The sequence below is a fragment of the Xiphophorus couchianus genome, chromosome 11 (genome assembly GCF_001444195.1).
Source record: "Xiphophorus couchianus chromosome 11, X_couchianus-1.0, whole genome shotgun sequence".
Taxonomy (NCBI): Eukaryota; Metazoa; Chordata; class Actinopteri; order Cyprinodontiformes; family Poeciliidae; genus Xiphophorus; species Xiphophorus couchianus.
In genome coordinates this window covers 3,893,329-3,917,738 of record NC_040238.1, presented here as the reverse complement: position 1 = coordinate 3,917,738, position 24,410 = coordinate 3,893,329, and the positions used below count along the sequence as shown (strand labels likewise).

Below are 24,410 nucleotides of genomic sequence, written 5' to 3'. Positions count from 1 at the left end.
TATTTTGGAAATTTAATTCACCTTATATTTATGCCACACTATGTTCATTTTCAGATGAAACAAATTGAAAATGTTCAAACATTGTTATATATTTTAAAACCCTGTTTTAAACTTTCTTCCTATTGTTTTTGGTCATCAGTTTGTGTGTTTGTTGGTCTCCATGATATTTTTGTCGTTTCCACCCACCCTGACAGCCTTTCTTCCCATGTCCCCCCTTCATTGTGATAGAGACGTTACCTGGAAGGAGACTTTAAACCAGCTGGTTCTACTGAATTTTACTTAAGGTCACCACAGTAAAGAGAACTGAATACTCTTTTTTTTTTTTTGCCCTTTTCAGATTTTTGTTTGTAAAAATTGGAAACTTTGAATCAAATTTTCCTCCCGATTTAGTAATGTACTTCTTTGGTTTGTCACAAAATACAAACCAAATCAAAATTTCATTTTGCAAAGCAAGGTACCTGTGCTTTTAAGTTTCATTAGGAGTGTTTATAGTGAAAGGTTCTATATCCGCTTATCTTTTTTAAATCATTAACATGTATTCTTAGAACTTTTACATGAACAGTTTGCATATTTTTCTTGAGAACCAAATTTTAACAAAGGTTTCACATATCTTCTCCATAGATGCATACCCCATCAGTGAGATTGTGTACACCTGGAAGAAAGGACCTTTATCTTCTGTTGAAGTCCCACAGGAATCATCCAGCTTGTTGCAGTATGACCTTATTGGCCAGACTGTATCAAGCGAGAGGCTGAAGTCCAACACAGGTCATCAAATTTGTCTTCTAAACTCATTCAGTAATTAAACTAATTAGATCTGAAAGCTTTTTGTTCATATTTGGCATAAACCATGCTTAACTGATCTCTCTTTTTTTGTACATACAATGTGTAACAAGAGCCTTTCTAAATGTGATATTGGTAATGTTTCCAAAAGGATCTGTGAATTTGGAACTGAGAAGTAAAAATAATCATATATATCCAGCATTTTGAAGTTATGGGAAGGTGTTATAACAACTCTGATTTTTTATGTTGGAATTAAGATTTAGTTGTTAAGAAACGTTGCACAAAAAACCTGTAAAAATTAGCTGTTTGTATGATTTGGATTTTATGTTTAACTCTTGCAGGTGAATATGTCATAATGACTGTCCACTTCCATCTTCAAAGGAAAATGGGTTTCTTCCTGATTCAGACCTACATTCCCTGCATAATGACTGTCATTCTGGCACAAGTTTCCTTCTGGATTAACAAGGAATCAGTTCCAGCTCGGACTGTTTTTGGTAATTTGTCTTCAAATCCGTTTTGCTTTTTTTGTATAATTTACAAAATTTCTTTTTAAGCTTCATTTCAAATTAAAAATAGACATGGCTTCACACCAAACTCTAACATATGAAGGATCATGCATTCTTTGTCTCTTTGAATTGAGCTTTGTGAAAAATACAACACCCATACTGTTTACCAAAAATTGCAGCCAAATGGTCTTTCAAACAATTGAGGTTGTTTTCATTGTTAGGTCACTAAAGTTACTTAGTGAGACAGAGAAGATGCCCAGATTCTCATGAACTTGTAGATTGTTAGATGTTCATCATAAAACTGTATTTGTGTCAAAAGTCAGTTTGTGTTCATTCAAACATCTCCCATCCTAACTGGTGGAGCTGGAAAAGAACTGCAGAGCAGAATGGATAAAACTGCCTAAATATGTGCTAAGCTTGTGGCTTCAGATTCAAACAGACTTGAAAATGTTGATCCAAAAGGTGGATCAGCAAAGTATTAAGGAAAGGCTGTGAATATTTACATCAATTTGATTTCTTGTTTTTTAAATTATTAATAACTTTGCAAAGCACTCAAAAATCTTTTTTGGACATTGCCATTGTGGAGTATTTGCTGTTAGAATTTTGGAGAAAGAAATTAATTTAATACAACTTGGAATAAGGATGTAACATAATAAAAAGTGGATAAAGTGAAATGCTGCAAATACCTTCCATATAAATTATGTCAATGCAATAAACACTATTTGCTGGGTGTAGATGGGTCCAACTGCCTTTTTTCAGAATGAGAACCATGTGCAAATTCAGTTTAGCAAACATTTAAAACCAAACAAACCAATATTTTTAAAAAAAATACTTTAATTAGCGTGGCATTAACATGGTATTACAAATTCCCCAAATCTTTATCATTTATAGTGAAATGCACATTTGGTTAGTTACAGTGACGAATAAAAAAATATAGACACTTTGTTATTGAAACAAGCAATTTTAAAGCCATAGCATTTTAAGACAGTATACATATTTCCATCTTTGACTTTTTGATTCAAAATGCTCTTTGAGATTTATTTATAGAACTTTTTCCCCCAAGAGAAACATCTTTATATTCTGTTCTACACTCTGATTCTAATTTGGAACTCTAATTTCTCAGTTCTACCTCTGCTGTGGTGCAGCTTAATTAACTGGGAATAAATATCCGTTTTGGAACTGGTCATGCCAGGACTGAGAGGGGGAGGATGTTTACTTGGCTCTCTTCCGAGCACTCACAGGTTCCACTTTCTCGCATTACATTACGCTACAGTTGCCACTGAGCTCCAGCCTCGGGAGCTGAGAGGGTGAGAGACACTAAACAAAGACAGAGATAAACTGAGAGGAATAACAGGCATGAAAAGATACAATGAAGAATAGAAAATGTGTGAAAGTGCATGGGAAGGGCTATCATTTGCAAATGCATTTCCACTTCTGGGAAATTCAACAAGCAGCAGCTGAGTAGAATTACTCTGCTACCTCTTGCAGCTCACAGCTTTACCCTCTTCTTCCGAAGTGAGCCAATGCTTCAACAAGCCTGCACTTTGCTTTAGAAAATAGATCCAAGTCATTAGAGTCAGTAAGGGAGTTCAGACCCCATGTAGAAATGCAATCTGTGGCAAGTCATTGATGTCATTCTTCCTGCAGTTTTCTAGTCTCCTACTGTTGGATATGAGATAAATTGTTTATTCTCTAGATGAGCCCTAAGTAAATGTAGAAAACCTGCATCTGGATTTATAACAAACTGAATGAAACTGTTAAAAACACATGGAATACATATTTATTATTTTCTTTGTGGTGAAGAACTCTGGAGAATTCAGAACCAATCTTGGTTAAAATTTTGCAGCTTTAATAGAAAGTTATATTCTGCTTCCCATTTCTGTTTCCCAGGTATGTTTACTGTCGGTAAACAGATCTTTAAATAGTGAACTTTGCTGTTTTGGCTCATGTCTTTCTTTACTATGACATACTGGAACAGCACCCACTTTACCCCATGAAGGAGATCCAAGTCCATTAATGTATCTCTTGCTCATCTCTTGTGAACAACCCATCCAGATATAGTACTTAAACTTTTCCATTTGAGACTAAGAATGAACTGGAGGGAGGAAATCCACCTTTTTTGAAAACTATGGCTCCAGATTCAGAAGAGCTGACTCATACAAATGGCTGGAAAATGCCTCAGGTTATGGTAAAAAATGCCACATCATCTGCAAGAGGTAATTATGAGACCCTTAGTTTCCTAAACCAGACATCCCCCTCTTCATGACTACATCTTGAAATCCTCCCCATGAACCACACGAATAGAATCTGTAAAAAGTTGCAACACTGGCAGAGTCCAGCTGGCAGTGGTGTGAAGGCAGACGCAGCTTTTGATTTGGGTGTATGGGTTAGCCTTTGAAAGCATCACTGCACAGTACTTCTAGGGACATGGTCATAAACTCTCTAGATCCACAAACCCCATGTTGAGTGGACTGAGAAATCTGCTCAACCTTCTCAGGAATGCTGCAATAGTAAAGATGTCCAATATTTCCATTGTCCGGACAAATGCCACACCTTAGATCATGGGCTCAAGCTCCTGTCCTCAAGGATCTTTGTCCTGTAGTCTTTAGATGTCTCTCTGCTTTATCACACCTGACTTCTATATCAGCTCATTAGCAGAACTCTGTAGTGCTTGACTGTAAGCTAGTGAGACAGTTTTGCCATCTAAGTCAAAAGTATAGAACAAGGGACACATCTAAAAGCTGCAGGACCCTGGCACACCACTGGCTGACTGCCAAAGGAGGAATGCAGTTTGTGCTCTAGACCAAACTTTCCTTATGAGATTGAGACATATAGTCAATATACACTCTCCAGTTCCCATTGGTTCACCAATGAAACAAAAATAGAAACAAATATATATTTTTACACAAATCACATTTGAAAGCATATTTTGTGTCATCCATTTCCTTTATTTAACAAGCCAGAGGTTACAAAAGGGAGTAAATTGAAAAGGCTGGTCCTCTAACTCGGGTTTGTCGAGGGCCTGAGGGTTGGGAAACTTCAAAGTCTTGCCCAACCAATTATTATTATTATTATTATTTTTTTTGTAGTTTATTTATAAATAGATTTTTTCAATATCTGGATATCCAAACATTAAGTTTCCCATTGTGCACTCTTAAAATTTTGTGATGATCCATTGCTTTTGTGCTTGAAATGCCTAAGGAAAGTCATTTCTATGGTACTTTTGTTAATATTTATGATGGCCCATTGAAGGGAAGATAAAAGAAGGGAAGGGAGTAGAGCAGAGGCCTGATTGCAAGTGCTGAGAGTCCCCTGAGCCCAGGTTTTACAGACTTAATTGAGTATGGCCTAAATTGTACCTTACTTTTTCGCTGTTAAAGCACATAAATGCCCCAAGCGTTTAATTTGTATCCTGTCTCTCTACTTCTTCCCCCTCCCACACTTTTTCGTTCCCATTCTGTTGCCTCTCCCACCCACCCTGACAGCCTTTCTTCCCATGTCCCCCCTTCATTGTGATAGAGACAGTCACCACTGGTTGCCTGCCAGTGGAGGCTGCATTTGAGAGTTGTTAGCCTTTACTGTTTAAGCTTGCAGAGAATGCTTTTAAAACATTATGAGGTGCATTAAACCCCTACACGAATCCCAAAGCGGCTAATGAAATGTGCGCAACTAAAGCACACATTTGGTAAAATGCAGGCAGGAATGTTCAATGGTCCTTTTTCTCTTGTTTGCTTTAGCTTGATGAAAGTGAATTAGATATGTATTTTGCTAATAGGCTGAAAAAAGTCCTTTATTATTAGCATCTTTAAAAGAATAAAGTAATGGGCTAGAGAAGGTTGCTTCCCTAGTCCAGGGAAGTGTGCATGAAATGTGCATATTTCACTTTACAGTGCACATTTTTTGGTTTTCCAAGGTATTTTCAATGTTTTTAAATTTAAGTTTCTAAGTTTTCAGACAATAGACAAAGAAATAAAAGTTTTCTTGTGGGTATGAACCAGCTGCTAATGTTAAGACGCTGACCTCTCTGCTGCTTCTCCGTTCTGCCACACAATGGACTCCACAGTAAATACTTACCCATTACAGTCAAAGATAGTGTTTACTCTGCCTTCGCATGGTGGTACATTGTGCCATCTGTCAAAATTAGAATCGATTCTATTTTTGCCAGACGCCAGAGCAATGTTGAGTCAATCTTCAAAGATCACATGACACCAAAAGAAAAACAAATGAGCACAATATTTGTATTTTCAAAATAATTTATCAAGACAGACTATATTCTCAAAATTCTAGCTATATTAATAAAAATATGGGTATGGATTTTCCACATGTTTTGCACCTTTGCGGTTCGCAGAATAGCACAGCTGCATGTAGTTTATATCAGGCTGTTCAGGTATGGTGGAGCAGTTGTAAAGTTACACACTAAACAAATTTACTTTTTGGTTTGAGTTTGCCATAAAAGACAAAAAAAAGTTTTTCTTATTTTTGAAAGTTATACTTTTATTATGTCATTCATACATTTATAAATGTCATTGTTACTGACTACATATTTATTTCAAAAGATAAATCTTTAATTTATTGTCTGAATATCTGGCTTAAAAATTTAATATATAGCTCATAAGCTAAAACTAAATATTTAGTTCCCAACTAAAGATGCCATTCTAAGCACAGAAAAAATATATAAAACCTTTACATTTTTTCTGTGGTTTGATGTTATTTTAATGAGACAGTGTAGATAAAAGACAATGCAATTTTTCTTACTGCTCAAACTATGTGATGTAATTCACAAACTGTGAAAATAGAAAGACTGACATTCCTTACTTCTGGATGCCAGAGTGACAAGTCAAATTGAAGATTGTCATTACAACAATATCTTAATGTCAAGAGGCTGGAAATTTAATCAAGACATTTGCAGTCAAGTTTTCTTACTACTATTTAAAGGATACATGGTGTAAGATTTTCTTTAAATGTTATAGTTTTCTTCTTCAAAGTGTAACATGTTTTCTACTTATTCGCTTATTCATTTTATAAAAAGCAAAACAGATTATTTCATTTTATACATTTTGGAATAGAATACAGTGACTAAAAGTGACATCCATGTACAAAGACTGAGGAAATTACAGGAATTGGATTATCATTTGTTGCATTACATCAAAATTTCTTGGAGTCCATTTGTTTTCGTCGATACATTGTGTCAGTTTGGCATGTTAATCTAAGCAGTGACCAAGCTGCCTGTCCACCACAAAAATATGTCACTATGGAATCCAGCTGAGCTTGGACATTTGAGATCTTTAAAGGGACAGCTGCTGGAATTTACAAAACAAAATGGCCACACTGAGAAAAATAATACTCAATGCATTTTAATATTTTCCATCATTACTGGTTGAATTAAAACAACTTCATTTTGGAACATGACATAAATGTATAATTTTATAATAAACTACTTCATCCAGACAAGAGCTGCTGCTACATTTAATTCAAAGGACTTAGCTATTGTTGTCCAGTCATCCAAATGGACCCGTCTCTTTAAAGAGTTTTCTGGGGACTTATTATTGAGGAGAGGCTCTGGAGCAAAATCAGAAACAGATGAAATATGCAAGGATATTTGTGGGTGTTTATTCTTGTGGGCATGAATGTGACAGGAAAAGCAAGGAAGAGGCATGTCTGGATTTCCCCAACAACCAGATCTTGAAAAAGCAGAGGACAACCAATGGATGGATATATATCAATAAAAAGATTTAATGTTTAATTGAAAATACTGGTAAACTGAGATGACCTGGTCAACAGCCTTTCATGTCATGTGAGGTATGAATATGAAACCTTGAGCAGATCCATGTTCTGAACTTCTTCTCACCTTTGTTTTCAGGTATAACCACTGTCCTGACCATGACAACATTAAGCATCAGTGCACGGCACTCCCTCCCCAAAGTTTCATATGCCACCGCAATGGATTGGTTCATTGCTGTGTGCTTTGCCTTCGTCTTCTCTGCCCTCATTGAGTTCGCGGCTGTCAACTACTTTTCAACACTCCAAGCCAACCGAGAGCTGAGAAAGGCAGCAGCCATAAAGGCAGCCGCTCAAGAAGCAACAGCAGCTGCAGCCGTGGTTCCAGCAGCGAGCACGGGGACAGAGGGAGACGTTGCATCAGTAAGTCAGGCAAATGGTTTCCCACTGGTGTTTACATGTGTCAGCATATGTTCAATGACATGTAATGCTTAAACTGTACCAGATAAGAATGGGTCACATGGCCTTGTGTTGATAACTACAAAATATTTTTTTGTGGTTATTGAAAACATAGGCAATTTTATGTGCATTTTCACTTATATTGTGACTCATATGGGAATATGAGTCCTTATAAGGTATGGGGATATGGTTACATGTGAACATTCATCTAAACGGTAGAGTTGCTGTTATAAATGATGATCAGAGCAGATGGTTCTTCGTGAAAAATAGAACTTTCCATGGCCTAATTACATGCCTGTACCTGTCATCATTAATCTCCACCGATGTGAACATTTCTGTTTTTTTTGTTTTTTCTTCTTGTAAATGAGAAGGGAGTTCCTAAAAATTAGGATGGCTTGTGTTTGTACTTACTGTACATGTTGTAAGACTTCAGTTTTGAAGCTTTGCCTATGTTGGTCAACTGCTAAAAACAAGGGTTTAACTGTAATATTTCAACAAAACTAACGATTACATGAAAAACAGGATAGGAACTCTGGAAAAAAAGATGAATAAAGAGAAACAAATTATGTTTTCAGCTAAAACATGCTGCTGACAAAGTATAAGTGTTAAAACCCTTAAAATAAACCCTTTACTGGAGTGGCTTCCTTTGTAAAGGAACAATTACACAGTACATTTATTCTGTCAAGAATAATAGTTATATGTTAAGAAACTACTGTTTTTCATAAAGTCACTGTTGCCATACAGTGGTACTCCTGCTGGTAATTCTTTGTAAAAAGCCCTTTTCCCATGGAGACTGGATTTTATGTCTCCTCTTAATATTTTGCATGATTGGATCACTATTAGAGTGGGAGCTTTTGTCCTTGCACAAAAATCCTAAAGTTCATCCAGAATCCTGGATGATCTATTATGCTCTTTTCTTTTCAGATTACCACAGAGCAGGGATCTTTAAATGCATGTTTTAGAGCCTCTCTCCAACAAGTTTCAGATGCGTCCCTGCTTCAACAAACTAGCTAAAAATCTGAACAATAATAATAAAAAACATGTTTCTGTTTTTTGGCCAAAAAGACTAAATTAAAGCATAAATGCACTCAAGGTTCCTATGACCTTTGAAAGAAAAACGCCTCCATAGCATTGCAGATCATCTCCCATCCTTAGCAGTGGCCATATTCTTCACATATTCCTCATTCCATTGCTTTATGTTAGACAATCATTTACAGAGAAAACGGCTGTAAATATTAATCATGATAAACTTTACAAAGCACCCAGTTACTGCTGAATTGTTTAGCAAATGGCATGTTCACCCTTTTACCTGGGGGCAAATATGTGTGGTGGACACTTATTCTGAATATACGATTTTAAAATACACAAGATTATTTTTGATGTTTAAACATAACACTAGTTCATCAGTTGAGTTGGGGACATATTCATGCCAGGAGGATTCTTTTGACAGTACTAAATTGCTCAAAATCTAAAAAGAAAACAACATTTTATTGCAAAGTGTCATGAGTAAGAAGTAAGTAGACTACTGAGCTTTGCCTGTGCTTGCGTCTCCCCATTATATACTTCTAAAGCATTGTTGTGGATGTTTTGATGGATGAGATGGTTTGTTCCTTTTAAAGGCCAACTGGCTGTCAGCATTTTGTGGTAAATGGTCAGCTCTTACAGTGTGTCTACTCCACTTAGCCATCTGGCAGTTAGTGGTTAAGTGGAAGCTGTTTAAAGTAGAGTTTGGTTTGTGGTTTATGTTGGCTTTTCCTGGTTTACTCGTGGATACTCTTACTTCAACCAGGTAATAACATCTTGCATCCAGATTGTCATGGAAAAATATTGTTATAGTGATGAGTTTAAAATCCTTTACCTGTTCGTGTATGAAAGTTTTGCATCTATAAGAGAGCACTCGTACACCAGCTTACTTGTCCAATTATTGAAATGTCCAGTCACAAGAGAGCAGGACAACACAAATTCATTTCTGACGTTCATGCAGCAGTTCAGATTTTAAGGGCATTTGGTCACAGTGTCTTTGCTCTCATCATGATTGCTGGTGCCAGTCAATCTATGATTGAATGGAGACATTTGTAGCTGACATTTAAGTACAGTTACAAATAATCACGTGTTTAAAATAAAAGCAGGAGCCATTAGTTGTTCCGTAGATAATTTGTTTTATCAGATTTTATCATTTTGGTTGTTTTTTTTTAGCTTTTATAGATGATTATTTTTTTTCAGTTGCAATTACATATAATTTACACATTGTATGCAAATTACATAATATATATAAGATACCATTGCATATCAGTATATTTATTTGTTACAAACTAAATTTTGTTTTAATAAAGTTTTTCAAAATTGAACACAAGGAACATCAATGGACATAAAGTGTTAAGTCTTGGGACATATTCCTAATTACATTTTGTTCTGGGTATTGACTGGGCTATTCCAACACAGGTTTTGATTTTGCAGGTTATATTCATATTCATTTTTATATTAATTTTTCTACAAGACAATTTCAACTTAAATTTACTGCAGTCCAGGCTGGATGGATTGGATTTGACTGAAAAACAACTCAGTTATAATTCATTTCTTTTTATGCTTTTTTCAAATATTTATCACAGTTGCCATGTAATGTCATGAAACATATTGTACAATTGTAATGCATTCTCTAGAAGGACATCTAGGATATATGTAGATGTGAAGTATGAAAATGTTCAAAAACAATAAGTATCAATCACATCACAATGATTCCTGATCGCTGTTTCCAGTGTCTTGTGGAATAAATGTATTCTAGACCAGAGATGCTTCAGAAGCAAATATAGCCCTAAGTTTGTGTTCCTCGTGGTTAATTTCTAGTATACAATTTGTTCCAGTATACCCCATGCAATCAGTCTTCTGTTTGCAGTGCATATTGTAAAAATGTGCATGCAGAACATGCACACCAGCATTTCTTCTTCATTGTGTTTTAATGAAGCTCACAAGTGTAATAGAGATTCTACTATTTCTGTATTTTTATGACTGCGATTTTAAGTCCTTTGTCACATTTAGCTTAATTTCTTGTGCACACATGCAGGTTTTCATCATTGCATTCCATCTTGTCCAACTTTACCAGTTGGTAAAAACACCACAAACTCCACTTTATGCAGTTCTTCACTCTGTATGTCTGAAAGACACTCAAACTGATATACATTAATTTATGCAATCTACAGTAAACTATGTATGCTCCATCACTTCATTTGTTCAACACACCCTCTCTCTCCCTCTCGCTCTCTCCCAGTCTCCTATTTGTCTCTGTAACTATGTGATAACCACAGAGAGTGACATGAGTGGACAGCCAGTGGCTCGGCAAATGATGCTGTTGCCGATTATGTAAGAGCTGTAGATTAAGGAAAATCCAGCAGATCACTGCAAGCTCAGAGGAAAGAGGGCAGACACTGCAATAAAGATGGGTGGGGGCTTGGAAAGCAAGCCCAGTCCGTTTTTATGAAACAAGATGGAGAGATGGGTTAGAGTGGGTTCTGGGTATGTGTTGGTGTGTGCATTTGTGCTATAGAGTTACACTGGAAGAATAGGAAAAAAAGAGAGTAGGAGGAATGCATCATAGAAAATGACTGCTTTCACCAAATATGTAGGAGGGAAGACTCTTCATGACACGGAGAAGGAAAAAAAATTCCCAGGAATAGAAAAAGTCATGAGGTAAAATATCTGGTATGACTGTGAAGTTTTTCAAATAATTTTTTTGTCCCAACCTCCCAATTTTTTGTGACAGGTAGGACTGGAAAAGAAAAGTTTTGTATGTACTTCGAACATACATCACATTTTCATGAGTTCTCTGCTTATTTTAGGATCTCCATCTAATATCTGAGAGCCAAAAAATGTTTTAATATCATGTCATTTTTAATACATACACACATGGTAACGCCATGATCATTTATCTGTGTTTTGGCTTGGTCAAGAATGTAAACTGAAGTAATGACAACAAAAAGATCTTAAAGAACATCCTTTATTGAATAATTTGTGCTACAATTTTATGGGCATAGTTGTTTCAAAATAGTTATTACATATAAGTAATATTACAGTATATACAGTATGTATATTTACTTAACCTCACATACTGCACTGTGTACAGGGCCACCATCAATCACATCTAAAAGGTTCTTAGAAAAATCAGTTTATAATTACGATTATATCGGATTCATTATTTTGTTAAATATTAGAAAAAGGTATTACATTTTTTTACATTGTTTAGTTGTAAAATTTATATTAGGTTTGAACTGCTTGCAAATAGTATTTCTAATACTGACTCCGTTGAGCAGTTTCTGAACTCAAAGAGAAAAATGAAATATTTAGACAAATCCAGCAAAAATATCGCAAGTTCACTTCAGCTCCAAAACTGATGGAATTTACATAAATTCTTTTGCAGAATTTGAGCATAGCGAGAAGCTGAGTTGAATTTGTTACATAATTTAAAAACATCATTTCTCTCTGCACCCCCAGAACTGCTTATTATGCATCATCTTAATAATTTAGAGGATTGTTTGATTTATTGAAATCGCCCTGAAACATCATGATGTGACGTTTCTGTGCTTCACACAGAATTGTTGTTTTTTTTTAGACTGTGTTCATTTGCAGCAAGAAGCTTTGCATACCCTGTCCTAGATATATTTTCTGTACTCATATTGTACCTGATTTACAACAGATATTGCCAGAGAGTGTGTACTGTGATCATAATTAGTTGAAATTTCATAAGCCACAGGATAACCATGTGTGAGTGTCTTTTTCTTTAAAATCATTTAGTTTCCACAACTGCTGAACATCAGTCTGCACACAGGGAATTGACAAAATAACACAAAAATAAAAAGAAGACTGTGGATGTGTTTTTATGATTTTAAATATGTTTTAGATTCTGTAGTTTTACAGCCCTATTTAATTTGCAATATGCTCCTGTTGGCTTTAGATCATAATTACATGGAAATTATCTTATAAGAGGAATTTTAATTTTAGTTAAAGTTAGAAAAGTGTTTTTTTCTACAGTATCAACAGTGTAAGCACATAAAAGTATGTGTAATTCATGCAATCATTTTTGTTGTTGAGTTGTTTGAGTGAAAGATCATGATATGCCTGTTAGAAAGAGGGCATATAAATAAAGATTAATTGATTTATTGAACAGTAAATCTTCAAGTAAAACAGGATAATTTAACTTTAATACGTCATAACAATGCATCTTTGTTGTAGTTTTCTTTTTACATTTCCTGTTTTTATTTACTTTTACTTTTAAAGGTGGATGCCAATAGTGTATTGAAGAAGAGGATGAACTCTGCACCAGTTTTCGATCGACCTGCAAAAACCTTTCCAAACCCTCCTGTCAATGCCCAAGCTTTCCTCCAGCAAGGCTCCGCGGTACCAGCCAACAACGTTCTGACAGGCACCAGCATCATTGACAAATACTCACGCATCCTTTTTCCCCTTTCGTTTGGCGCCTTTAACCTGGTCTACTGGATCGTTTATCTCACCAAGGACACCATGGAGATGTCAAGGTAAGTAGATGGCATGGCTGTCACAAATACCTTTGTTTTGCTTGGAGCACAGGATGGAAATTATTTCACCAGAAAATGAGTGAAGGTGGAATTCTTTTGGTATAATTTCTGCATTAATTTTATTGGATTGCTCTTATCAAGTTCTTAATATGGCTCCAGTACTTAGGAAGGTACGTATACGCTTTAATTACTACATTTTGTTGTATTTCAACCACTAAGTTCAATGTGATTTACAGAGATTTTATATGATAAAACAATATCAAAGTATTCTAGACATATGAAGTGGAAAGAAAATAATGCATCTATTTCACTTTGTTTTGTACAAGACAAATAACTGACTGTCTTTTACTGAATGCAAAGCGCCAAGTCTTTGTTTTATGACTTGTTCTGCTATTTCTGCCTCTTCTTTTCCAAATTAACTGAGATTTCATTTAGGGCATCTATGAACATCAGTTTTCAAGTTTTGCTACAGATTCCTAATTGAATTTACTTTGGACTTTGACAGGATAATTCTGGGTTTTGACCCAACCATTCCTAACCTATGGAGGAATGGTTAGAGTTTAGTCCTTTTGGAAGGTAAACCTCTGCCCCAGTCTGAATTCGTTTGTAGTTTCAAATACATTTATTCTATTTTTAATTTTTTAAGCTCCATCAATTTCCTTGTCAACTGAGATGAGCTTCACTCTCCCTGCTGAAGGGAATAATCCCCACACCATCATGCTGTCACCACCATGTTTTAATGATGGGTCGGTGGTTAGGGTGATGCAATGTGTTACACATGAGGGCCAAAAAGTTATATTTTAGTCTCATTTTACCACCTTCTTTCACATATCCATTCTGTCTTTTACAGGATTTGTGGAAAACGTTTAAGACTTAAAGACTCTCAGTCTCTTTGTGTTTCTCTTGTATTTAAGTTTTTCTTTATTAAATCTTTCATTCCACCATCCATCATCTGTCTGCAAATGTCCTGCTGACCAAATCATTAACGAGACATATTTGGACAATCACATCATGAGGACTTTCTTTTCTTTTGGTGACAAAACAAGTTATTATAAAATAAATGTTTATTTTGGTCATTTGCTTTTAATTATATTGCATCAGTTAACAAGTAATTTAAGTATCTGTTGGCTAAAGAAAAATGTAATAATTTGAAATGAATACAAGCAGACAGACAATGTAAAATGTTTTTAATTAGAGTGAACATGCAGCCAAGTCAATTATAGAAAGAGCCCAGGATGCCTCAGTGGTTGAGGTAATGGGAATAGCAGAAGAAAGAATAGAGCACATTAGAAATATCCTTTATTGCCCCACAATGGGTAAATTCATGTGCAACAGCAGCAAGGTGACAGAAAATCAAAGCAAGTAGGTTCACACCAATATATAAAAACAGAATAAAGAACAATATAAATGACAATAAAAACTGTATAACAGCAGATATGTGCAGCAGCCAGCAGAAATGTTTTTCAGAATGAGTAAATCTGTGCAAAAGAGTGTGATGGGGGAGAACAAAGTGAGACAGAGCAACAAAACAATAAGCAGCATTATGTATCAAAAATAACATCACATGCTGGCTTTCAACTTTAAATAGAATGGATCATCAGCTTAAATTGGATTTTAATGCTCCAAGTCAGGGGTGTCAAACTCCAGGCCTCAAAGGCCGCTGTCCCGCAGTGTTTAGATGTGCCACAGGTACAAAACACTGGAATGAAATGGCTTAATTACCTCCTCCTTGTGTAGATCAGTTCTCCGGAGCCTTAATGACCTAATTATTCTATTCAGGTGTGGCGCAGCAGAGGCACATCTAAAAGTTGCAGGACAGCGGCCCTGCAGGACTGGAGTTGGACACCTGCCCTCTAAGTAGTTTCTTTGAAGGACAAATTAAAATAATAAACAAATAAGTGCAAGATATGGCTATTTACAAGTACCAATAAACACTTAAATATGTTGTTAAATCATTTCAAACTGAAATAAAAACACATTTTAATACATCATAAATTGATTATATGTGACAGTAATTCATTAAAATATCAGTTGAATTAGAAGTATTTGAGCATTTAATAAATTAATTATGGAATAATTAAAACTGTCATTGGCTTACCAACAGATCCCAACATCTGATTAGTTACCCTTCACACCAAGTCAAGACTGATTGATCCCAGATTGATACAGAACCTGCTGACCCTTAGAGATGCAGTAATCGTTTATGAGGCCAATAAAGAGAACGTTTTTGCATGTAAAAACAAATGCCTGAACCACTTTAGCTAATTCCTTTCGATGATCCACTCCAAACTTCCCCGTTATGATAGGATTCCTCAAATAATTTCTCAGGGTTAGCCTCAATACCCAATGGAGGAAACTTATTTTATCTGCTTCTATCTTTGATCTAATTTTTTCAGGCTTGATCCATAACTTATAACCATAGGTGGTGTAGGATTGAACAAAGGCACACTGGTAAATCAATAGCTTCTTTTCATGGTTCAGTTCTCTTCACCACAACACACCAGAGCAGAGCCCACATTTCTGCAACTCCGGTGCTTCAGGCACATACTGACCCCAGATATGGAGTCTTCCTTTTTTGGACTTTGAGGTGTAGGATCTCATTCGATCCCCTTCAGAGTCAGCAGCTTGAATCCAACAGATTCATACCATGTGCAAAAAGCAAAGATGCAACCATGAGCCCTGAGTTTCTCAAACCAGTCACCCATTTCTTCATTAGTAGGCCTTGAGATTGGGTCCATGAACAGCACAAACAAGATCAGTGATTAAAGGCAGCCTTGGTGGAGCTGCTTTAGTTAAAAGAGGACAATAACTCTGCTACTGCTCTGTTGAACCATTTGATATCACAGTTAATATGATGTATTGTTACCACGGAAAATATAATGTAATCTGAGCCTCAAAATTGCCTGCTGGTGATCTAAACAACTTATAAAGGCTGAGAAAAAAAGTTCTTAAGTGTTTTTTCTCTTTGAAATATAGGTTTCCTTGTGTATAACCAACAGATGCTGTTCCTAGCATCTGTTTCTAAAAATAATGCGTTTTTATAAGTGTTTTGATGGTAACAAAAGATGGATGTTGCTATCTTACATCATCTCTAGAAATCCTTCTTGGTTTGACACTTTGACAAGATGCTGAGCGGTACACTAGTTAAAGGATAAAGTTCAGTTTATGAACTCTTGAGTGTTTGTGTATGTGTGCATGCATAATTTTGTTTGATTTGCTTCAACTTCATAATCTGAACTGATGTGTATGTCTGGTTGTGCATCCTCTTTCCCGACTCTGGGATGCTTCAGCTGTGTGGGTTTAAATCCTTTCATTCCCTGCTTTGCTCCTCCTCTAAAAGGGAAAAGCCCTCAAGGCAAGAGCTGAGACAAGTCAGAGGACATGACAGTGTTGGCAGGCATCAGGATAGCTCTGTGTGGCTAACACTCTTAGGGATTCTTAAATATTTCTAAAAATTGATAGGAATTGTAATCCTGAGAGACGTTTCAAACAGACTGGATGATTAGAGTGATTACTTTTTTTGTTGTGGAAATTGATAGCAGACATAAATTAGGAAAAAAACATACTAGAGTACATAAATGGAGAAGTTCTTGAACATAAGAACAAAACACAAGAACATATAGGAAGAGAATCCTGTGTATTGTGTATTCAGATCTAGATTCATATTTCATACATTTTTAATTCTTGGCTACTTTATCCTATTTTGTGTCTTGTTTCGTTCTGTTTGTGTGTTTGTTGCATCCATTCTGAATTTCCCTGATTGATTGTTGAATTGATTTTATGTGACTATCATTCTTCCTTGGTATTTAATCTCCTGAGTTTCATTGTTCATTTTGATTCTATCAAGATGGTTCTATGTTTTGTCTCCCTCATGTCTTCAAGCTCTTCAGTTTGGTTTTGTGAACAACTGCAAAACCGCAAAGGTTTTTTAAAGAACTGTAGAGACCAAAGAGCATCATGGTGGACAAGCAACACACCAGGCAGGTCAAGGATGAAGTTGTGGAGTTTTAAGGAGGATTACGCTGTAAGGAATATCTCTAGATCTCTCTTTAAGAGCATTGTTCAATTCATCATCTGAATAAGAATAAAATCGGGTACAACTGCAAAGCTACCAAGATATGGTTTCACATCTCATCTGGTAACTCCAGGAACATTTTCAGTCCTCAAAAGCATGTATACATTTGGAGTAAAGAATGAAAAAATGGTACTGCATACAACAGAGCCCTGTCAAGCTATGTATGTTTAGCCTTTGTAATAGCATGCGCTCCCATCAACCCCCCCTGTATAGATGACTGGGTACAGAAAAAAAGATTTTCTCTTTGTGTGTGTGCAGGTGGATTTCTGTGAGTATTTCTGAGGAGGATACAGGCACAGAAGTGTATAAATGTGCTACAGCAGCAGTGTCTACCGACTGCGGGCTATTTTAATGAATAGCACCATTCAGGGCGAGACATGAAGGAAACAAATTGGCTGAAAACGCTTCCTTCCATGAGGGGCCCCAGCTGGTTGGCTGACTGTTTGCTAGCTGCCTGGCAGGCTGGCTGGAGTGTGGTAACAGCGGACGATAAGCCTTACTCTTCTTTATTGGCCATCATAGTGCGAGGCTTGAAAAACAACTTCCCTATTGTTGCTCATAAATCAAAATCCCTAAATGCTGTTTCCAACTCAATTCCTATTTTTGACTGCGGGGCCATTGCTATAACTTTGGTGTAATAATCACTCGATTACAGGCCACTCAGATGGAGGGCAAAGAAGAATGATAGAAGTAGTGACCCTCTATCTATATTGTTGCTCTTTTGGGCCTTGTGGGAATTGCTACAACTGCTTTCACCTAGTTTGTCTCTTCTTGCATGCATGGATTTTTCTCTCACCTACCTGTGTTTACATGTTTTCCCATGAGTCCATCATGCCAGAGACATTTTTCTAAGGCACAGTATTTCTATCTTCCTTTAATCACTTAAAAATGCTGTCTGTTTCAGAAACATTTTGCACTAAATTGCTGTCACTATATCTTACTTAATATACTATAAGTATTATTCTTCCAAACACACTCTTTCTACCTGTCACTCCCCCACCTTCACACCTCTTTTCTATCACAAAGCACTGTCTGTGCTCTGCCTCCCTTTTCGATGAAACAAGATAGCCTAAGCAGAGTGCTCCACCCCTCCACCCCCCAACTCCCAATATTCTATAATTATATATATATATCTAATTTCCATTTTATGTATTTTTTACAAACCAAATTTATATTTATTATGCTATCCATTTCCCATCTAGATGAGGTTATCCTACTTGGCTTGCAGAAGTTCAAAATCTATTAAGAGACAACTTTTTGAGTTGAGTTACTGAAAGCTCTCAGGATGCTTGGCTAATACAAACATCATCAGTTGGCAGGGCGCTCACATGCCAGCATTATTAAGTAAAGTTTGAACACCTCCAGTCATATTTGTGCCAAGTTGTACCTGTATTACAGTGCTAATAATGGGTCTAGAAAGTAAATTATCACAGCAGTGTTACATTAAAATTGTTTATTCACTAACTATATTACAATACATATGGTTTCTCAAATCCCCCACCAGAACCCCCTCCCTTCTTTTGCAACCAAAGCTATGCAGAAAGCTGTCAGTATTTCTGTTTTTGCCACTGGCCATGTGAGCTCTCTAGCTGAAAATGGTTCTCAGTGCTGTCAAAAGTGTCTCCAGCTTTAACACATCAGGTTGAGGAGGTGGAGGTGTGAAATACCTGGCTGAGGTTCCCCCATGAGTTTCAGACAGTCTACGTGGACAACACTGAAGAAGTTAGAAACCGAAAAAGATCAGATTTCAAATTCAGACTTAAAATGTGAGCAAGCCTTCGCCCGCAAGAGCGAGCCAGAAAAAGCTGTTACATCATACCCATGTGCATTTGTTCCTGTGTACAGGCAGATGTGGATGGATATAAAATGGAGTAGGTGTGCGTGTGTAGGAGTATTTATGCATAAAGCAATATGTTTAAATGTGATGAAATGTGAAATTTATCTACCCTCTGAATACACACAGATTGACATTTTTTCCACTGATTCAACCTTGCTTCCTCTTCTTTTTGTCTTGCAGGGACACTGTCTAAGATTATGTCTTCCTGGAGGATAGAAATACCTGAACAATCAACACACACACACATGCACACCCACATACCAACGTTCTTTTTCTTCACACATTAAAACAGGTAACAGACGCTTGCCAAGCACTCTTTTATGCAGCCTCAGTGCATTCTATTTCCTTTTAAGTACTCCCTTGGAACATAAGTCTTTTGAGAACAGATGTACCAATTCCAATTGCCAACTTGACCATGGAGCTCAAAGCCATGTGGGGCCATAAGTACTGGATCCATTTCATACAACAGCTACTCTACGCTTTTCTTTTTTTATTTCATTTGTCTCATGTTAAGAAAAAAAAGTTCTATGTTAAAACAATTTTAATGTGCACACCTGTCTTGTATGCTTTGCCAAAGTTGATGGGACAAGAAATAACATTAAATAAACTACACTGAAGAAGCGTAAACAAAACACAAAGAGTTTCTCTGTTGGATGTATTCATTTACTTTTTTTCTATGTAAAATATCCATGCACTTTTTTACAAGTGATTTACTTTCTTTTATATATATACATATATATAAAAATCCCTTCCATTATGATTAGAAGGAAACTGATTGTAAGAATGTACTTCTGACTGAATCCATTGCATCTGGCAAAAACGTTTTTCCTACCAGTTCTGTGAAGTCTTATTCTCTCCCTTTACAATGTTTTTTGTTTGTTGATTTAATATCCCTCAGCTCAAAGACTAAGGAGAATCCAAAGCAAAATCTTCAAAGAGTTTACATGATCTGTTTAGTAACACTTTTGGCATGGCACATTATCGAGTCCAACTTGCACATGCAAGTGGAAAACATTTCCATTCTACAAAAGCATTAGGGTTTCTACAACATATGAACATTCAAAAAAGTAGGGTTTTTTCCACATTTTCTTTTTCTTTATAGTGCCTTGTAACAGCATTCACACCACTTGACTATTTTCACATTATGTCACGTTTCATCTACAAACTGTCATGTGATTGACAGTAATGCATAAATGTGAGGTGGGACGAAAACAAAAAAGTAGTTTTCAGTAGTTTTACAAGTAAGAATCTGGCAACAGTAGCATGTGTGTATATTAATCCTCTTAAATCAATATTTTACAGAACCACCTTTCACTGAAATTACTGTTGCAAGACTTTTGGTTTACTTTACAAGCTTTGCACATGTAGTGAGTGAAATGATTTGTCATTCTTTAAAAGGTAGTTTAGGTTTGCTGAGATTGTTTGGGGAGTGACTGTAAAAATACATTTAAAGTCTTTCTTTAAATCTGTTATTGTAAAACATACCCAGTGCATAAGTAAAATACACTTTGTTGATATTTATTTGTAAAATAATTTGAAACTAACTGTCATTTTCTCCTAACATCACAATTTTGCATTGCTTTGTTTTGTTTTTGATTAAAATATGGATTTGTTAATGTGTGCAGGACAACATTTGAAAAAAGTGGAAGGGGTATGAATAGTTTTGTAAGGTGCTGTATATCATGTCTCATATTTGTTACGTGCAGATATAGTTTACAGGCATGTATTAATTTCTACAGCTGAACTTGAATAGGCTCCCTTTTTTCTATCTTTAATATTATAATCCTCCTTCTCTGTCATAGCTTTATTATTTATTGAACAAATCACAGGTGGGATTGTGAATCTAAAAAAACACATTTCAGTCAAAATCTGAATTTTATCTTATAGATCTGGGAGAAAAGTCTAATCTTCAGTCTTTAATTAACACTTCTTTCTGTGATTGTGTCATGTGCTGCACTTGTCTAGCGCTTTACAGTCTTTCTTAGGTCTCATTAAATCATTCCCTAACACTCTAATTGTTATAAAGCTGCCAAAACGGGCCTTTGCCTTTGGGAAAAGAGAAAAGAAAAGAAAAGTTTATCTAGTAAAGTTCAACTACCATTTTCATAGCTGCCATCTCATATGCTAAGAAGCCTGGCAACAACTCTTTCCTCACTAGGATTTATTGTTGTATTTTAATTAAACTTAATGGATTCTTTCACTGGTTTCCAATTATTTCTCCACATGACAACCATTTCTTGGGATTGTCAATGAAAAGACTGCAAAAAATAAAACGTTAAATGTATCATCATCATTTATACAAAACATTCATTTATAATCCTTGCATGGATATGAATACAATTTTCCACAGCTTGCTTTTAAAACAGAGGCTGACATGATAAAGCTATGAGGTGTCTAAAAATAAATACGTTGTGTTTACTTTGACTTTTCATCTATTATCCATAAATATGTTCTCATTAAACATGTCTCTTATTAACAGGGGCACCCGTCAAATGAAAAACATTTTTAAAAAAAACAACATAATACTTTGAAAGGATTTCATGGCAGTCATGAAAATGTGCATCACAAAAGCTTAATTCAGTTTTGGTTGGAATAAAAATCCAGTGCAATTTTTATTTATAAAACAAGTTTAAATTGGTATTTTTCTACTTGTATGAATATTTTCTTGTAAGTATTTTATATGAGATGTTTTTTTCTGATTTGTAAACCAGCATGGTACAACTTTGATTCTCTACAACGATCAATCAGAACAACAATGCATAAGCAAACAAAAAAATATGCAAGATTCTACACTGCCATATTTTAACAAATTTAAAGATTTTCTAACAATTGGAAGACTAGAATCTAAAACACATCAAACAACATATTCTTTAATGTAAAAATTCATATGCTGCCAAGGATTGCAGACTGTTTTATGTAATATTTTTTGACCAAGGCAAGAATAAAAATTTGCTTATTTGAAGAAAGTTAGCAGATATTAAAGATTGTGAATAAAAAATGCACCAACATGCTCTGACCAAGATTATTTTTTTACATGTCCAAGAAATAGACCTGCTTGGATTTTTTTGTGGAAAATGTTCTATGGCGTCATTATTCTATCAATAATAGTTTCCTTAAGTGTTGGCTAAAGATGCCATATTGCTGTGAATTTGTAGTAAACCAATCCTTAGACTGGTGGAAGACTTACATCTAGTCAGACTGACCTTTTGTTTAAGTAGATTATAGTAATTTAAAACAAATTAATGTAATATACTGTATGGGATTCAACTTGTTAGAAGTGAATATTATATATCACTAAGAGACAGTTGTTAAGTTCACCACTGTTTGCTCACCCAAATAAAGTCTCTGTTAATATACAAATTTATGACTTTTCAGTCCAGCAAAATGGGTGGATTTTTCTTTAGGCACTATTTTGTCCAGCAGCATCAAAGATGGTACATGCATGCGCTTTTTCAGGTCTCTAGTTGTTTAGAAATAATTTCAGCTGACCAGGCAGATTGATACAGCTGGCGGTCTCAACCAAGGAAACAATACGCTGTAACAAAAACATTCTTTGGCTGAGAAAACAAGCAAACTTTAAAAATTTTCTCTTGTAAAACTGCAGAAAGTGCATATCCTTTAACATACCATTGTATACCACGCTTATGAACATTTTTAATATGAATTGTGTCAATAATAATTGTGCTAAACCAGGGTTGCCCTTCTGACTTAGGATTCCATTGTTCTTAGGATTTCTACATTTTATACAATATAATTCTTAAATGGCATGTTTGGCAATAGGTAAGGGGACTGTGACTGGTTATAATTTCAATGACCCTGACTTTAAAAATGCAAAAAAGAAATATTCCTGTAATATGTATTCTGTAGCTTTACACTCAAAGTAAGTGTAACAATAAATATATGCTTTGCATAGATTTCCATAAAATAAGGTCTCCAGTTGCTTGGATCTTTTTCATCAATGTATCACAAAAAGAAACAATTTTGTCAGCCTGTATGAATTTTGTTTCTTCTGTTTATTTATTATTATTTTATCACCCTCCTCCACTCTGTGTTTGGGGCAGGAAGTGAGGAAATTAGAGCATTTTGCCCTGTTATGCCCCATATATCAGGTTGTACAATAAGAAAACCTCATGGACTATGAACTTAGCTTTCTACTGGACTGGACTGGACTGCTGGCTCAGACCCAATGAAGCCTCCAAGTTGCTGAGTCACCAGTAGTGAGAAACCCAAACAGAAATTAAAAGCAGAAAGAGTTGACATATGTTTTATGTGTGAGTGAGTGTTTCCACATGACTGAGCATGTTTGCTTTTATTAGTAGACCAAACCATCTGCCCTTTGACCCAAGCCTAGCTGCTTAGCTCCACCACGCCACTGCAAGAACTTCACTTGCATGTCTTCCTTGTGGTCTATGATCGTAGACGGTTGTGAACTTCAGTAATGGAAAAATATTGTGGTGAATTTGACCACAAAGCTAATGTTTTACTTCAAGTTTTTAAGTCATCAGGCATGTACTTTGTTAATTCTTTGACTTTGCCAGTGTTAATCCATGTCTCATATTTTTTTTACAGTTATTTGCCTAAAGATTATGGACAAGGCTTAAAAGACAATGAATTCTCTATTTTCTGTGAATTTTTTGTGAGCATAATTAGATATCTATATAAGTTTGCATTCCTATTCTATGACCCTGCTTGATGATCAGTTGTATTAACCAATTTACTTGTTTAAATAAGCAGTGGCAGGTTTTACATTTTCCCATTTACATTTATTTATCTTGAGTACTTTTCTCCTGAACAAATTTATGGTCATAAACAAGGCCATTTTTGATGCAACAGACAACAATATATGCAGTTTCAGGTCTACAAAGCCTGATAGAAAATGAACCTTCACTCATTTTTCCCACAGCATTGTATATATTACTATGTTCAATAAAGCCAAATTATGTAAATCTAGTTTTTCCTCTTTCTCTTTTTTAGAAATGTTCTATTAAGATTATACTTACATGAGAGAGAAACGCAAATTAACGGATAGTAGATATGTCACCAGTACTGCATGTGCGAAAGCTTCAGGTATTTATTTTTGGATATCAGTGTCAGCATGAACATGAACAAGAGTGGAATACAATGGCTGAAATCCATTTCTTTTCCCTTTTCTTTCATTTGTTATTTACATTGTAGCTATATTTCTTCACTTACACTGTACAAAGTTGTAGATCCTTATATGACAACGTAATGTTACTGTACTTTCCTTCTTTACCACACCCACAGACCTGGGTGTTGATTTGATAGGAGCTGTATGAAAAAATACTAAAGAAATAGTTTATCCAGTGAGTCACACATTTATGTAACTCCTTTTCAGTATGCCCTATTTTTAGAACAGGCAGCAACAAACCACAGCTTTACATTTGAGCGTCATTGCATGTGCATATAAATAGGAAGGTGTTTCCAGGAATCCTATCGTTTAGCTTCTCAAAAGATTCAAATCTCAATTTCCTTTCCATCCACTCATAGGA

The 24,410-nt window shown here is 35.6% G+C and overlaps 1 protein-coding gene across 1 annotated transcript in view; it reads left to right on the top strand.

Moving 5' to 3' along the window:
• Positions 1 to 23,850, top strand: part of gabra6b (gamma-aminobutyric acid type A receptor subunit alpha6b) — a 29,566-nt gene extending 5,716 nt beyond the window's left edge. Inside the window, exons 6-10 of the mRNA XM_028030758.1 lie at positions 622 to 765; positions 1,122 to 1,274; positions 7,147 to 7,427; positions 12,732 to 12,988; positions 19,081 to 23,850. Coding sequence (XP_027886559.1) covers positions 622 to 765; positions 1,122 to 1,274; positions 7,147 to 7,427; positions 12,732 to 12,988; positions 19,081 to 19,093 — 848 coding nt within the window. The 3' untranslated portion in view covers positions 19,094 to 23,850. The remainder of the gene's footprint in view (positions 1 to 621; positions 766 to 1,121; positions 1,275 to 7,146; positions 7,428 to 12,731; positions 12,989 to 19,080) is intronic.
• Positions 23,851 to 24,410: the final 560 nt, after the last annotated feature.